At 46.8% G+C, this 17,301-nt stretch overlaps 3 protein-coding genes across 3 annotated transcripts; 1 reads left to right on the top strand and 2 right to left on the bottom strand.

Annotated features, from left to right (window-relative positions):
- Positions 1–1,918: 1,918 nt before the first annotated feature.
- Positions 1,919–3,751, bottom strand: F4813DRAFT_399168 (uncharacterized protein; the record flags this gene model as incomplete). Its single annotated transcript, XM_049248139.1, has 3 exons — positions 1,919–2,885; positions 3,032–3,249; positions 3,300–3,751. 3 exons carry the CDS (start codon positions 3,749–3,751, stop codon positions 2,080–2,082), a joined length of 1,476 nt encoding a protein of 491 aa, XP_049096208.1. The 3' UTR covers positions 1,919–2,079.
- Positions 3,752–6,258: 2,507 nt separating this feature from the next.
- F4813DRAFT_217567 (polyketide synthase) lies at positions 6,259–14,656 on the top strand. The gene is made up of 3 exons (XM_049239755.1): positions 6,259–11,650; positions 11,710–12,413; positions 12,471–14,656. Exons 1-3 carry the CDS (start codon positions 6,395–6,397, stop codon positions 13,918–13,920), a joined length of 7,410 nt encoding a protein of 2,469 aa, XP_049096207.1. The 5' UTR covers positions 6,259–6,394; the 3' UTR covers positions 13,921–14,656.
- Positions 14,105–17,294, bottom strand: F4813DRAFT_217594 (AAA-domain-containing protein). The gene is made up of 3 exons (XM_049239756.1): positions 15,492–17,294; positions 14,678–15,352; positions 14,105–14,624 (listed from the first exon to the last, which is right to left on the bottom strand). Exons 1-3 carry the CDS (start codon positions 16,956–16,958, stop codon positions 14,289–14,291), a joined length of 2,478 nt encoding a protein of 825 aa, XP_049096206.1. The 5' UTR covers positions 16,959–17,294; the 3' UTR covers positions 14,105–14,288.
- Between the last annotated feature and the right edge of the window lie 7 nt (positions 17,295–17,301).

Below are 17,301 nucleotides of genomic sequence, written 5' to 3'. Positions count from 1 at the left end.
GTTTCAGCGTTTTAGCTTCATCTATTATTGTGCTCATTGTGATATAATTAAAGTATTCGTGTAAGGTGAGCGTTTTTAAAAAAGATAAAAACATTTCATGGAAGAATCGTTAGTACTTGAAACCCCGTTATAAGATTTATAAACTTAACATTACACTACAATGGTATGTATAAAGTCATATAATAGAATATTTTAGTAAGGATGAGATGCTAACTGCGTAGGTAGCCTTTGTATATTCTAGAGTAGCTAGGCGTTTTACCCACTTCATTTCTCAAATATTTAATTTGCAATCTTGTTTTTATCCTTTCTCTGTTATTTAAACTTGTATCTTGATTTTGAAGTAATTGCACTCGTGAAATCTTATTCTCGGTTTCTAGAACACGAGACAGCCTTGAAAGTATTATTTAGAATATTCTCGGAAACCTTTGGCATCATGTTCCGCAATGTTTGCAAATATGGACTTGGAAATGCACGACAGTACTCTCCGCTAGGTTCGGCGGAAAAACATATTGCAGATACTGAAGGATTGCAGCTTAATCAGTACGAGTTTCGTGCGTACAAATACCAGGTATTATTACATATAAACGGTTGAATTTAACTTATGAAATCTTGCAGCTTTGCAACCTCTTGATGACAAGTTGAAATGCTATATTCCAGACTCGGCAGGTTCTCCTCAAACATGGTCTATGATCTCCAGATGGATGGAAATCCGTTTTCAAGATCATAGTTTATGCACTCCTAAACCAGAAAGGAAGAATTACGGGCCGACCCGATTATTCAAGGTAAATTGCTCGCGTGATTCACATTCACAGGATACTGCTAGGTTCCAATTAATAAGCGGAGGTGAAGATTCTCATATGTCTTCACACGCCACCCCAAGTTACCGCTGGGGCGACAACCCATTAGATAAGACGCTTCGACTCTTGAAGCCTACATCTGCTTGGCTACAGAAGTCCAATACGGTCGATTTCTTGCCAAAGACGATTAGGGATGCAATAATATCGCATATCGTTTGGGGGTTCGATACTTGTGGATTGACCGCCTATGCATTTACCAAGACTCGCCCAAAGATTGGCTCAGATAAGCCGGGACAATGCAAGATGTATATAGAAAGTCAGTGTTTTGCATCTCCGTTCTCGGCGCTGGTGATGACGAAGGAGGCTATTTCTATTCACGCGATCCGTCGTTAGTTGCCCCTACGGCTATCGACATATATGGTAACGGGGAAGTGTTCAGGGTCGAGCTTGAAGACACGGCGTAGCATGCTGCATTTGGGCATGAACCTCTCATCCAACGAGCATGGATTTTATAAGAAATGCTTATGGCTCCTCGTACTATATATTTTGGGAGAGAACAGGTGTTTTGGGAGTGCACAAGGTCATATGCGTGTGAGACACACCCGAAAGGTTTCGGGGGATCCCGCTCGGCATGTAATCCCACCAGTGCAAAAAAGCACGAAGAACACGTCGATATTGGCTTTCCGCTCTGGAAGCAGCTCATCGCTATGCCTGCTACTCCGTATATAACAAGAGACTCACAAATACGGATCCTTGCCGATTGGAGAGCTACCATAAACTTGTATTTGGATACGAACTCACCGTATCAAGAGACAAGCTCGTGGCCGTATTCGGGCCAGCGAAGGATGTGAGAAAAGCGACAAGAGATGGTGTGAAAGATAGGGGGTCGGCGAAGGCGACTTTCGGATGATACAGCAGGTCTTGTACAGGTTCTCTTAAGGAACAGTTCTCTTAACATTCACATTGGATATAAATAAATAGAATCACAGTTTCGTACAAGATTTTGATTTCCTCGTAGATAAATGAAGTATGGAACTCACTAGTCAGTGTTGAAGATGGATTAAAGCTACCCGGAAACGGTGCCGACACTCGAAAATAATTTCGAATTTTCATGTTGGATGGGCATATTAAAATCAAATGGCGGAAGTCATTCTGTCAAAGAAAATGCAAGTCCGCACATGCCGTCGATCAAAAGGGGCAAGTTGAAATGAAAAATAATACCAATATCAATAGCATGCCTTTCCCATCTCCCGCGCTCCAACAAAACCACTTTCCAACCCCTTCATACTTTTCGTAATCTACCAGGGGTTTGACCATTCCTATAATGCCATAGACGGCTGAGGTCCCTAACCCGTACTGGTCCGTCCAAGGCACTTACTTCCTCGGCCAATCTTCCTTGTACGGAAACATCGGATTTGGCTGGGGCGATGCGATCTAGCGCCGCGAAGCTATGGCCGAGGCCTTCGCGGATAGCTTGGAAAAGGTTATCACCCTCTCCCTGCCCAGGTGGGTTGATGACGCTATCCATAAATTCGTTGCTTTCTGCACAGCCCGTAAACTCTCCAAATGAATTTTTAGCCAATGGAAACATGTCGTTAAGGTAATGCTGGTTTAGTAAGTGGCCCCCAAGAGATTCGTGTGCGAAGAGCCGGCCAACAAAACGAGGAATCTCCGATGAAGCTCGGGTATTGGTTATGAAATGCAGAACACCCCAAAGAGCAACGAAGTCGGTAGTATGGGCGTAGTGTTCTATGTGTCCAATAGCTCGATCCAAGGCTGCACCGTGAGGTTCGAGTTCCCCTGAGCCCTGGTCATTGGGAATGAGTGTATGAGGTTGTGCATTGTCAAAATTATTTTTGGCTGCTTTGTCAATGTCGCCTGGTAGATGAGGAAACTGCTCAAATATCCTGTTCAATATATGGGGATTCTTTACTTGCGCTTCCTGGCTTTTCTTATGCCGATGAGGGTTGTTGAAATGATTTGCCGCATTGCCGAAGGTGTAAACTTCAAGCTTGGCGAGAAGATCTTGCGGAACCTCCTGTAAAAGCCAGTCTATAACAAGCCCTCCTTCGATGCCGCCTTGCGAGTCTAACCCTCGAGTGTTAGCAAATACCTCCCAGTGATAGTTGAATAGTATCGAATAAATTGTGATTAATGACAAACAAAGGGAGGACTTATGTAAGCCTGTCTTCGATGTTCGAATAACTAGTAAGAAGTATAGAGTCTCTACTTACGTAAAATGAAGACCACTGTTGTATACTGCGGATTATATAGCTTGTCCTTGAGGATCTTATAAGCTAGACGGATATCAGTGGTTGCATATCCGAAGCAGCGTTGAACTATAGCTTCTAGTATATCGAAGATGACTCCGCTTGTGCGATTATGAATGCCTATAACAGGTCGCCCGAAGGTGAGTGCTAGACGATTAAGGTTTCCCTTGAGCCAGGCTTCTCTTCTTTCTGTTAGCAACAGTTTTATATGACATGAAGCTGACCACCATACCCGACGGAAATGCCGTTTAAGAAAATCCACTGCTCGTGCTCAAATTTCTCCCAGTTAGGTGAGTATCTTGGCTCGGATGTGTATTGTATTGTGCTTCCATTTAAAGTTCTGCATATCAGCTGTTTGACGGCGAAGAAAGTAATGAATCCGGATATGAAGAGCCATCCAGGAAGTATAAACACCGATGGCAGCGCCAGAATGAAAGTCACTTGAAGTATAGCAAGGATGATGTGCACAAAAACACACCACATATGTGGGAATGTGAATGAAAGCTCGTCAAATTTTCCACCATAGCAAGGCCAGAGAGGCCATACAACCCAGGGCAGATATCGGGCGTACTTGAGAAAATACCAAAAGTCCCAGAACATTAGTTTCCACGGCATATCAGTATAGCTGTAGTTTATAACAGTCCCCCCTCCGACCTGAGACCCGAAGAATTGTGTTTCAGGCATGGTAAAGCTAGTATGGCCGTGCTTAGGAACCCACGCGCATACCGTTGTGTTAAGATAGTATGGACGTGATAGTGACGAGGGTGAGCCAAATTACTGAAAGAACCAGCTCAGTAAACGAGAATAGTCATTACTTATGGAGCGCATTTCTTTTTCCCTTAGGCTCATCACATGCTAGGTTAGATCAGGAATCGTTAATAGGCGAAGTGGTACATATCGAGAATGGCACAACTGCATGTTTCTCGTCGCAGGATACACAACATAACTGCTTACCCGCATATCCAACCCCCACTAACTTCATGGGCTCACCCGTCCCGGGTACTACTTAAATGGTGAAAGGTTAAAGACCCTTTTGGGAATGCTATAGCTGATTTAGACGATGTATCATGAGCTCTGTGCAGTCCTATTTACCCCTGAGATACCTAACACCAGGTAGGTACTATCTTCCTCCGTGCTTGTGTTATTATTCTGTTGACTCTGATGCAAGTGGTCAGATAGATACTTCGAATATTGATTCAATTCTAACCTAATAACTTGCACTTACACCTTAACGGCTCTGACCTCTCAAAATATCGCCAAAGTTCACCGAAATAATCCTTAATATCCTTCTAGTATTTTGTTTCTAATATTTCTGACCGGTGTTTGAATAACGAGCTTCAATAGTATAAAGCTTAATTTGAGAAGCAAAAAAGTAGCTAACCTAGTATACTGTCACATTTTTACAGCTTCGAATAATACTAAAAAAATCAATACGCGTGATAAACAAATTTTTATATTTTTATTAACTTAAATACACAATACAATGAAGTTACCTTTATAATTATATAACAGTTCAATTGCTTTTTGTAATGAAGCCGCGGTGCCCACACATTTGTCATGACGTACCATAGGTTTACATGAGATTAACTACCTAGGCTACCTACCTAAGGTATTGTCTCACTTTCCAGTAACACGTAACCTGTGACTTTAGCGGCTAACGGCGAACCCAGTATGCAGTGTATGAATCGAGTTTGATTAACTATAGTTAAGCCATAATAGTCGACATGCTAGTAAAAAGGATCAGAAAGATAACTGCCTGAAGAGAATGAATAACTAACTCGTAAGCAATGATGTCATATTTAATATCTACAAAGACCTATTAATTTTATGAGTACTTAAAAAAGCTTCGGTTATAATGTAATATGATAGAACTGCCGTTTAAAAGTTCGGCTTGTAACCAGAGCACGAAAGTTTTGTCTACTAAATGACATGCACTATGTTGTGCATATAAGCGCCCGGCGTTCCCTCTTGATATGAATCATTCCCGAAGTGAACATCACCATACCGACCGATTAATTTCCCCATTCTCCAATCTGGGTAATTCCTAAGTAGCCTTTCGCGTCTAGGGATCGTACAACCGCCATTCCTGATAAGAACGACTTATGACAGTTACATATCTGCAGGTAGGTTATACAGGTTGATAGGTATGTGGAAGGCCACAAAGCGGGACGTCCACGGGTGTAACAGTTACTCAACATTTAAGTATCAACGCACCATATATTCATTAGCTGGTCCTAACGCGGAATTGGACCGGACATCGTATGTGAACCTTCAATCGCGGAGCCGGAGCTCCATTGTGCATAGCATCGGCGATAACATCAGCATTTATACAATGACTACCCAGGTACACCCTAATCTATTGTCGCAGGAGTTATATCATGGGATAGTTCCGGTTCCGGAATAGGTAGATATGCGGGATTGAGGTTATGGCAACTTACTACCTACACCCCGTCCCGTGTTTAATGGATATATCGGTATATAGAGAGATAATCCTATGCAGTTTACTAGGAAAGGGGTTGCATAGTCAAAAGAAAATTCTCTATACATATTCACGCTAACAAGTAGCTTTTCATGAATGATAGAGAACAGAAGACCTGATAGATCGTAATCTGCTTCTTCACTTTACTTGATGATTGGAATCGATCACTTGTAGGCCGATCTTTGTGCTACAGCCATTTCTGTGTAAGTCCTGCCGATATGGAGCAGACGTGTTCAAGTCATCTTGTCGAATAGATTCTATAGGTACTAATGATAGACTAACCTGATGCGATATAGGTTTGAGCTCATCGTGTAGCCTGCTGTATCATCCGCTGACACACACGGCTGCAGCTTAATTTAGATTTGTCTGTAGGATCGTCAATCGGGAGCCTACGGCAACGGGACTTGGCTCTAGTTTAAGGCATCAAACCGAGTGTTACTAGGATTAGTTACTCGTAGTAGCTATATATTATACATAGAGATAAGGGGCATAGTCGAGTCTGTAGTTAAGTATCGAAACCTCGCTCGGAAATTTAGAAAACAGAATCCAGAGAAAGTCATCAAAGGAAACCAGTAATTTAAAAAGCTATTCTCTAGGACTTGGGCACAATACCCATATCGGCTGAGGGCGTATTTTCCTCAACTTAACCCTCATCCAGGCTAATACATTCAAGACATCATACCATGGCTCCATATGTTAAACCGTCCGGGTCTACTTCCCCAGTAAGATACAACTCTATCCAAGTGACCATTTAGTTCTCAATTAACTGTGGTTCAAAGACATCAGACTCGTCCCGCGCGGATTATCATGGGCCAACCGATAATGGAGTACCAATCGTGATCTGCGGTATGGCTCTTCGCCTTCCAGGAGGTATTTCCACTCCAAGTGAGTTCTGGGACTTCCTGGTAAAGAAACAGGATGCACGGGGTCTTGTCCCTGAGTCGAGATACAATTCTTCTAGCTTTTACTCCAAGTCTCGCAAACCCGGCCATATCGCTACTCGATACGGATACTTTCTTGACGAATCTGTCGATATCGGTGCGCTCGATACGAGCTTCTTCAGCATGCCTAAGATCGAGGTAGAACGGGCAGATCCACAGCAACGGCTCTTGTTAGAGCTTACTAAGGAGTGCCTCGAAAGCGCCGGAGAAATCAACTACCGCGGCAAGAGTATTGGGACTTTCATTGGATCGTTCGGTGAGGACTGGCTGGAATTATTCGTTAAAGATCCCCAGCTATATGGCACCTATAAGATTACTGGTTATGGCGACTTTGTGCTTTCCAACAGAATCTCGTACGAATATGACTTCAAAGGACCTAGCATGGTCATCCGCACGGGTTGCTCTTCAGCTTTGATCGGCCTTCATGAGGCGTGTATGTCGATTCGCTACGGCGAATGCAACTCCGCCATCGTAGCTGGTACCAATCTAATCATAGCTCCGGGACTCACTGTCTGTATGTCCGAGCAAGGAGTTTTATCTCCGAATGGTTCAAGCAGAACATTTGATGCCGATGCCGACGGATATGCACGTGGAGAAGCTGTCAACATGGTCTACATCAAGAGGCTTGACCATGCAATACGTGACGGCAACCCTATTCGTGCCGTGATTAGAGGCACGTCTAACAATGCTGATGGTAAGACACTCGGTATCAGCGTTCCAAGCTCCCAATGCCACGAGGCGATGATTCGTAGAGCCTATCACGTGGCAGGGATTTCAGACATCGCAAAAACCGCTTACGTTGAGTGCCATGGTACCGGAACCGCTGCCGGCGACCCAATCGAAGTCGCCGCCGTCGCTAATGTTTTCGGCGATACAGGGGTATACATTGGCTCCGTGAAGCCAAACGTCGGTCATTCAGAAGGAGCATCTGGAATAACGTCGCTTATCAAGGCAATTTTAGCACTAGAGAACCGAATCATCCCTCCTAACATCAAGTTCAGCAAGCCCAACCCCAAAATTCCATTTGAGGAAAAGAAGCTCACGGTTCCTGTTGAGCCTACCCCCTGGCCAGAAGATAGATACGAGCGTGCTTCGGTCAATTCCTTTGGCATCGGTGGCGCCAACGCACACGTTGTCATCGAATCGGCAAGAATGTACTTCGGGAATACTCAAACATTGAACCAGAGATTGTCACCTGTAAAGAGTCAATTGCTGTTGTTTTCTGCCAACACTTCGGACTCTTTAAGACGGCAGGTTGTACGCAATCAGAAATATATCGAAGAGTTCCCCGAGGCGGCAAACGATGTGGCTTATACTCTTGGTGTAAGGCGTACACACTTACCGCACCGAACGTATGCGGTTGTAGACAAAGGCATCATAGCCAGTACGGCGTCTTTTAGCAAGGCACCCCAATCACCTCCTAACCTCATTATGGTCTTTACTGGCCAGAGCGCACAGTGGCCTCAGATGGGTCTCGAGCTTCTCCAATCGAATGCTGCTTTCAAGAAGTCGGTTCACTACATGGAGAGTATCCTTAAGAACCTCCCCGATCCCCCTGTTTGGTCCCTAATCGATGAATTGACTAAGCCAGCTGAGACGAGTAAGCTGGACAAAGCTTATCTCTCTCAGCCCCTATGTACTGCGATACAAATTGCCCTAGTCGACACGTTGTCCGAGCTTGGCGTCAAACCATTTGGGGTGGTTGGTCACTCGTCCGGCGAGATAGCAGCCGCGTATGCTGCTAAGAGAATTACTGCTGAAGAAGCTATCATTACCGCGTACGATCGTGGTGTCGTATCCGACATGGTGAAAAGGCCAGGGGCTATGGCCGCTGTTGGCCTAGGCCGAGAAGAGACAGCACTGTTCCTAGTGCCAGGCGTCATTATCGCTTGTGAGAACTCGCCTTCAAGCGTCACCATATCTGGTGATAAAGAAGCAGTAGATGCCGTTTTGCAGGCGATACGTTCAGAGAAGCCCGACACGTTCGCTCGCGCTCTGAAGGTTGAAAAGGCGTACCACTCTCATCATATGAGGGAGGTTGGCGAGACGTACAATAGTCTAGTCTCTCACCACGTTGGAAGTAAATTGAAATACGTAGTTTCTAAGAACATCGAGCACAAACCTTTATTTTTCTCTACCGTAACAGGAAAGAAGCTCCTCGATACCGATAACACAGATTCTAGATATTGGCAATCGAATCTCGAGTCTCCCGTACTTTTCAACACCGGAGTCGCCAATTTAGTCAGTTATCTCAATGCTAATAGCAAGGCGAGCCTTATGTTCTTAGAAATCGGGCCTCATTCAGCATTGGGTGGACCACTCCGTCAAATTCTTGCAAAGTCGTCTGTCAATTATCCGTACGCGTCATGTCTCGTCCGTGGTAAAAATGGAAGCGAGACGTTCCTTTCGGCCGTCGGCCAGCTTTGGATTCAAAATCTGCAGATAAATCTCAACCGCCTAACCAATCCAGACGGTACTGCTCGCGTTGTCCCGGATTTGCCCACCTACCCTTGGCAACACAGCGACTCCTTTATGTTGGAGAACCGTATCGCTAAGGAATGGCGGTTCCGCAAGTTCCCCAAGCATGAACTATTAGGCATCCGTGTTACGGAAAGCACAGACGGCGAGCCTGTATTCCGGAACGTCCTATCGCTTGCTCATATTCCATGGATACAGGACCACAATATCAAAGGGGATGCCATCTTTCCATGCGCAGGATACGTAGGTATGGCAGGTGAAGCGGCTCGTCAATTATGCGAGGGTCTGTATACAGGGTTTGCTTTACGCCAGGTCGTCATTGATGCGGCCATGGTCTTGACGGAGTCCAAATCAACCGAGATCATTACCAGTGTACGTCGAGCACCTCTTACAGATACTCTAGACAGCGCATGGTGGGATTTTATCGTCAGTTCCTACAATGGGACATCGTGGACGAAGCATTGCTCCGGCCAATTTTCTGCCCTAACTAGCCCGCCATTAAGTGACAGAGCAGAGGACGCATCTAAGCTTCCTCGTCTGGTCGAGCCTGCGAAGTGGTATCAAGCCCTTAGAAATGTCGGGGCAAACTACGGGAAGGATTTCCAAGGCTTATCTGATTTATCATGCTCAACAACGCAACACCTCTCTAAGGGGAGGGCGATACACACAGTTGATGCTGATGATAACATCTATTGTGTACACCCTACCAAGGTCGATTTTTTCCTCCAACTATTCAGTGTTGCTGCAACCAACGGCCTAACACACAAGCTGGATAGGATGAATGTTCCGACATTTATAGAATATATGGAGACCTATAAATGCGACTCGGAGATCGATATTGCTATAAGAGCAATTCAGACTCGGCGTGGTGTCCTGTGCGGCGGGGGCGAGGGATTCGGCGTCGAAGGGAAAATGGCGCTCAAGATGAAAGGTGCCAAGTTAAGTCCTATTGAAGGCGATGCCGCGACCGATAGCCCCGATCCCCATGCTGGCGCCAAGATGTTCTGGCGACCGGATATCGACTTTGTCAACGCTACATCATTGATCATCCCGCACAAAGAACAGGAGCAGTATATGCCTATATGCGAAGAACTGCATCGGATCTGTGTCCGCGAGGCGCTTCTTCGTCTTCGAGGCCTTCGAACAGATATCCCCCATCTCCTTAAGTTTAAAACATGGCTAGAGAAGCAACCTGGACCCAAATCTGAGAGCTCATTTGAAGTTCTTGCCAACATCTTATCTCTAACTACGATGAACCCCCTAGTGGTTGCGTTCACCAAAATTCTCGATAGCATAGTTCCCATATTTAAGGGCGAGGTCGATCCGATCGCGGTTCTAATGGAGGATAGCACCCTAGCGAATATTTACACTTATCTCGACCTCTGCAACCGTAAAGAATTGTTCCAGACCCTAGGCCACGCGAAACCAAACCTTCGTATTCTCGAAGTTGGGGCCGGTACAGGTGGTCTTACAAACACTATGCTCAAGAACCTCATAAACTCAGAGAACGGTTCTCTTATGTATTCTGAGTATACCTACACCGATATCTCATCTGCGTTCTTTAGCTCTGCCAAAACGCGCTTCGAGGAGTACCCCAACTTGAACTTCCAGGTGCTAGATATCACCAGGGACCCACTCGCCCAGGGGTTCGAAGGAGGTTCCTACGACCTCATCATTGCCGCAAATATTTTGCACGCTACTCCCAGTCTTAAAGATTCACTAAGCAACGTACGCAAACTTCTCCATCCAGAGGGTCGTTTATATATGGAAGAATTGTGCTCCGACAGTAAAGCCATCAACTTTGTCATGGGTGTCTTCCCAGGATGGTGGCTAGGTGAAGACGATAATCGAGTAGATGAACCTTATGTCTCCCCTGAGAGGTGGGATGAGTATTTGCGTCAGGCTGGGTTCGCTGGCTTGGAACATGTAGCTCTCGATTGCCCTCGACCCGCACAATTCGATGCCATCATGACAGCTAAACCAGCAATCGAGATTCAACGACGCCGTGCAGCAACTGTCATTTACGGCGATGATACTTCAACTATTGCCGTACAAGTTAAAAAAAAATTAGAATCGGAGGGTTATATAGTTGGATTGCACCATTGGGGTGATCCAGGCCTTCCCGCAGATAAGGATATGCTCGCCGTGGTCGATCTTAATATGCCTATATTTGAAAATATTGGTCGGGATGGCTTCGCCGTCTTCCGCAAGTTTATTTCTGAGGTATCGGAGTCCGGTGCAGGCCTCCTCTGGCTTACTCGGGCCTGTCAGGTCAGAGTTCAGGACCCTCGTTGGGCACAAATCATCGGCGCTATGAGGACAATCCGTGGAGAGCTGAGTGCCGACCTCGCCACATGCGAGATGGATCAGGTCAACACCGCCAATTTGTCCGCGGCGTTGAAAGTATTCCAGAAATTCCATAATCGACAACGGGAAGAAAATCTACATCCCGAGTATGAGTATGCCATTCTTGACGGGGTTGTACACATACCCAGGATATATCCTATCACGGTTAACGACGAATTGCGCGAACCACAGCTGGATGATGCGTCCGAAGTAGGATACGACCTTAGAATCGGCAAATACGGGCGGCTGAATACCTTGGCGTGGACCGCGATGCCAGTGAAACCGTTAGTCGAGGACGAAATTTTAATTGAGACTAAAGCCTTCGGGATGAACTTCAAGGTATGTATACTGCTACCATATGATAATAGGAAAGAAAAGAAAATACTAATGTGACGCAGGATGTCCTAGTGGCCATGGGCATCGTGGAGAATAGAGTCAAGACAACGCTCGGTATTGAAGCATGCGGTGTCATCCGCAAAGTCGGACCAGACGTAAAGGATCTTCGTCCGGGAGACAGGGTGTTCTTGTTTGGAGAAGGTTGCTTCTCAACCCAACCGGTCCTACCGCAGAAGGTATGTGCCAAGATCCCCGACTCCCTCAGCTTCGATGATGCTGCAACCATGCCCTGCGTCTTTGCCACCGTCATATACGGACTTCTCGACGTCGGCCAACTACAGGAGAAGCAGACGCTACTGATCCACTCGGCTTGCGGTGGTGTCGGACTCGCAGCTATTCAGGTGGCCAAGATGATCGGTGCAGATATTTACTGTACCGTGGGCAACGAAGAGAAAGTACAGTATTTGATATCCACCTTCATGATCCCAAGAAGCCGCATATTCAATTCCCGCGATAAACCGTTCTTAGGGGATATCATGGCAGCAACAAACGGCCGCGGAGTAGACATGGTTCTTAACTCATTATCGGGAGAACTTCTTCATGCGTCCTGGGAATGCGTGGCGGAATTTGGAAAGATGATCGAAATAGGGAAGCGAGATCTCATCGGCAACGGGAAACTGGCGTTAAACATTTTCGAGCTGAATAGAAGCTATCACGGCATAGACTTAGGTCATATAATGGATGTGAGAAGAGATCTTGGTAACAGGTAACTCACCTAACTATATTAGAATATTGCTAAGTTAGGATGCTGATGATATACCAGCCTACTCAAAAGAATCGCCAAGTATTACGAACAAGGCCATATTAAACCTATCAGTCCCGTCAAGATGTTCACGGCCGACGCCATCGAAGATTGCTTCCGTTACATGCAAAAGGGCCAGCACATCGGAAAGATCACAATTACCTTAGACTGTCCGGAAGCTAAGGCTTTGACTAAACGGCAGCCTACCCGGAACATCCAATTCCAAAGCGACGCCTCTTACCTGCTTGTCGGTGGCTTAGGTGGTCTTGGCCGTGCCGTCTCTAATTGGATGGTTGAGCACGGCGCTCGCCATCTGATATTCCTCTCACGTCGCGCTGGCGAGACCGCAGAGGATCAAGCCTTCTTTGGGGAACTGAAAAGCCAGGGGTGTAAGGCTACTGCTGTGAGGGGCAGTGTCGCTTCGCTCTTCGATGTAGAGCGCGCCGTGACAGTTGGCGGCATCACTCTCAAAGGAATATTGAACGTCTCTATGGTCTTACGGGACCAGAGCTTCATTAATATGACGTACGACGACTGGATACAATGCGCGGACCCTAAGGTATTAGGGACGTGGAATCTACATAACGCAACTGTCGGGCGCGGGCTCAATCTCGACTTGTTCGTCCTCTTCAGTTATATTTCAGGGATCGTAGGCCAGAGAGGTCAAGCCAATTATTCCGGCGCCAATACGTTCCTCGATAGCTTCGTTCAGTACCGTCATAGCCTCGGTCTCAATGCCTCTGCTGTCGACATCGGTGTTATGCTTGACCATGGCTATGTAGCCGACAACCCCGTGGTTCGTGAGCGCCTCCTATCGCAGGGCATCTTCGGCATTCGCATTGCCGAGATGCTTGACGCCCTTACCGCTGTTATCGTCGCCCCACGCCCAGCCATTCAAGATGCCAAAAGTGTACGCTCCAAGCCGTTTGTCAGTCGTAGCGAGCTGCTCATAGGTATGCGTAGCACTACATCTCTTACTGATGTATCCAACCGTGTGCCTTGGAAAGGCGACCGCCGCGTGGGCGTATATCTAAACAGCAGTTCCGGCTCTTCGTCGTCGATCTCCGCCGCGACATCAAGCGAGCTACTGTCATTCATATCATCAGCCGTCGGCAACCCAGCGGTTCTTTCCACGCCAGATGCGGTTATCTTCGTCGCGATTCAGATTTCGAAGCAGCTACTTAGTCTACTTATGAAGCCCGTAGAAAGCGATACCGAGATTAACATCGACAGGACTCTGCAGGAAATGGAATTCGATAGCCTCGTGGCAGTGGAGATGAGGAGTTGGTGGAAATCGACTTTCGGCTTCCATATTAGCGTTTTGGAGATGCTAGGAGCGGGCAGCATGAAGGCACTAGGTGAGAAGGCGGTAGAAGGTTTGAAGGAGAGATTCGGCGCGTCCGGCGATGAAGACGACGGCGCGGTGAAGAAGTATACGCACGAAGAGGTAATTCTGACAAAGATGCCATGATTGTCCGGGTTTTAAGGGGGTTATTACATATGTTGGATTATTCTATGATTTATAAATTAGGTAGGATTAGACTAACCTAGGTTAATTGGGTACCTTATCAATGACATTCGAGAATGTGCAAGAACTGCACGTCCTACTCCGGGTGTGTAACATGAGGCATCGGCTCGGACCGCGCGGATAGATCCGTTAGGTACATCGTTAGGTATATTGTAGCACTGATATGCACTAATATAACGAGAGTCAACACCCCCTTCTAAGCATTGTGACACCAATATCATTGTCGATCGTCTCTATTCTAGGTCCTCTATAGGTATTCTAGCGTGACATAGTAACTCGTTGAACCTAGCACCCCGCTACGGGCGCTGCCATTAATACCCTTGCGGATTCCTTGCTGCCATAATAGCGCTGATGTCCTCCGCTAGGCTCGTAGGCAGTGGGTCTCTCACCGAGGCCGTCTCTAGCGCCGAAAATACCGCCTTGACACCTATGCCAACTTCTTGACCCCCTGTCAGAGTCTGTAGTTCGTTCAGAGCCTCGTTGATGTCGGCTGGCCCATCAAATTTGCCCGAGGCGGCCAGGAGAGCCTGAAGCTCACGATGGTCCTTGACAGCAGGTACGGCAATCTCTCTGTCCCACGCGAACACCCCATGTTGATCTAACATGGATCGTTGGCTCGTCGTGGCTATGATGAGGAGTCTACGATTCTGCACAAGCTGTAAGCATACTAGAAAATCAACCACATTTAGAAACGACATACCTTAGGCGGACGGGTTTCTAGTACAGCACCTAGATACTGCACAACGGCATTAGAGAACCTCGGTCCAATGGGGTTCCAGTCGATGATTTTCTCGACGCTGTCTAGAATGACGATAGAGAGAGTTGATTTATACGCATCAGAAAAGGCACGACGCAGATATTCGAGTTTAGCTCCTTCATTTGTCCCGACATCAATCGGCTTGATAAGTTTGACAAATGGGAATTCTGACTTCAGTCCAATCTCTGCGGCTAAGGCTGTCTTTCCGGCACCGTGAGGACCGTGGACCAAGACAGAGAACAGAGGAGACTTCTCGGAGGTCCGAACCGCTTGGACAAAGCTGAGGCCTGTGGAAAGTATTGATTGGATGTGTGGACTATAGTCAATAACGCCGTACGGGGCAGCACCACTAAGTTCTTCCTCGGAAACTCCAAAGGCCGGCTTGACATCTTCTAATGCTCTCATGAAATCGGCCCGTGTCAGCATCACATCCTGGGGATTGCCCTGGACGCCAGTGACATCTCCGAGTTTCGTATGCCTAGTAAAGGCATAGGATAAAGCAGCTTTCACTAGACCGGAAATCTCCGCACCCGAATAATTCTTGGTTAGGTGAGCAAGCTCCTCTAAGCTAACATCATCGGCTAGTTTGTTGATAGCCCTGATCTTGGAAGTGTGGATCTGTAGCGAGTTAGTAACTATTCTCCCGAGATGTAATGTCGGTTGGGGTGTCCCGAAAGGATCAGTACTCGGAGAGCTGGCTGAGGCCATTTCCTCTGAGGTAAATCGAGGGGAGATAGTAATTTCAGATGCGACTTACGTTAAGGATTTGTATCCGGCCATGTTCATCGGGTAACGAAATCTCCACGTGCACTTCAAGACGTCCCGGTCGCAATAGCGCATCATCAATCATGTCCTTCCGGTTAGTCATACCAATAAGCAAAATGTTATTGAGTTGATCAACACCGTCAAGCTTAGAAAGAAGCTGGTTGACTACGCTGTCGCCAACGCCAGTCCCTCCAGTCCCGCTACCTCTCTGCTTGCAAACAGCGTCGAGTTCGTCGAAGATAATGATATGTAAACCGCTCTCTTCTCCTTTCTCCTTGTACTCCTTCTCTGCATCCGCGAACATCTTTCGCACATTTTCCTCGGATTGGCCGACGTATTTATTAAGGATTTCCGGACCGTTGATGATTTTAGGTTCGCGGGCATTTAACATCTTGCCGATCTGTCTTGCGATCAACGTTTTACCCGTTCCCGGCGGGCCATAGAGCAGAACACCCTTTACGTGAGAAATGCCCATCTGCTCGACTAAACCCGGAGGAAAAACTCGAGAAGCAAAAGCACGTCTAAAAATCGTACTGAACTCCTCGTCTAGACCTCCAATACCCATATCGGCAAACTTGAAATCCGGCCTTAGAATAGCATTTGTGGCGGGTCGTTTTGTCGAGCCTTTGAGCTTGATGGGATTTTTAGCATCTTTGAAAAAATTGATCTCGGTTTGACCCTGGCCAGCCACCAGTAGACCCCTGATATCGGGCCTCGAAGACGAATCTGAAGCGTTGCCCTTTTCGTTTCCAAGTAGGTCGAGAAGCTGAACCGTTTTAACCACAAACATTAACGGTATTCCCTTGTAGTCCATCAATAATCGTTGGCCAGGGGCAAAGATTTGGCCTTGAAACATTTTGACGAAATAGTCTGCAAGCTCATCCTGGTCATATGGGACATCTGTTATCTTCCTCTGAGACGCAAATCCAACCTCGACGTCCAAAGCCGACAGAGGTACCTTATGGTCATATCTTTCAGCAATAATTGTGTCCGTCATACTAATACCGCACCACGTTCGTTGGGGGTCGGACAAGCTAATGCATCCTGGTGCGATATACTCGGTCGGACGAGCGGTCACGACGAAGTTTCCATTCAGTAGGATATGCAGGTCTTTGCCGTATTGGTCGGGAGGGAAATCCTGAGGCGAGACGGCAACGAGGTTGCCAAATATATATTGCTGAGATATATCGCCCTTATCTAATTTCGCTAATCTAAGCTGGACGGGACGACCCTGAGGAGCGTTGGGCCGTGTATTCCTTTGTTGGGGCGCCATATTGTTTCCACCGTATCCCGGCGACGGAGCACCTCTTGGGTCATATTCGGGAGGGCCATTATAATCTCTCGGCGGTCGGCTCTGGGGAACTTGATTGTAACTACCTTGTTCAGGACCCGGTCGTCCAGGTAGACCTCCACCGCCGCCACGAGGCCCTCTACCGAAGAGGTTGTTTCGCATATCCATAATTACGGTGTTGCTGTTAGGAAAAGGAAGTTTTTTTTTGGAGGTGATGCACTGCTGTTGAGTAGATAGGTGTCAGTTCGTGAAAAGAAACCAATGCCAAACTGCATTATCTTAGCATAGGGGCGCACCTATAACTGGAGGGCAATACGCACGGACAAGTCTTGAAGATGTAGTGGTTGGTTTATAAGAATTCCTAGTCCCTATGGTTCCTATGGCATTTTCTTCGTTTGTAGATTCAAAAGTTGCAAACTCAAACTTGTAGACTAAGGAGTCAAAAAGCCAGGTTGCAGTTTGAGTTTGTTAGAGATGAGGCTTAGCTACATATGAAATGTGAGCTGACGTC

This window comes from Daldinia decipiens (assembly GCF_022478715.1).
Source record: "Daldinia decipiens strain CBS 113046 unplaced genomic scaffold F4813scaffold_39, whole genome shotgun sequence".
In the NCBI taxonomy this organism is placed as follows: domain Eukaryota; kingdom Fungi; phylum Ascomycota; class Sordariomycetes; order Xylariales; family Hypoxylaceae; genus Daldinia; species Daldinia decipiens.
Note: the sequence above shows the minus strand (reverse complement) of the source record. Positions and strands in the feature narration are given on the sequence as shown.

Excerpts from the sequence above, each read along its gene's own strand:
- F4813DRAFT_217567 (XM_049239755.1), top strand. The coding sequence starts at position 6,395 with ATGGCTCTTCGCCTTCCAGGAGGTATTTCCACTCCAAGTGAGTTCTGG. Across the intron at positions 11,651-11,709 it reads CCTTCGGGATGAACTTCAAG|GATGTCCTAGTGGCCATGGG; the intron begins GTATGTATACTG and ends AATGTGACGCAG. Across the intron at positions 12,414-12,470 it reads AGAAGAGATCTTGGTAACAG|CCTACTCAAAAGAATCGCCA; the intron begins GTAACTCACCTA and ends ATGATATACCAG.
- F4813DRAFT_217594 (XM_049239756.1), bottom strand. The coding sequence starts at position 16,958 with ATGGATATGCGAAACAACCTCTTCGGTAGAGGGCCTCGTGGCGGCGGT. Across the intron at positions 15,353-15,491 it reads GCCGGATACAAATCCTTAAC|ATCCACACTTCCAAGATCAG; the intron begins GTAAGTCGCATC and ends AACTCGCTACAG. Across the intron at positions 14,625-14,677 it reads TAGAAACCCGTCCGCCTAAG|AATCGTAGACTCCTCATCAT; the intron begins GTATGTCGTTTC and ends CAGCTTGTGCAG.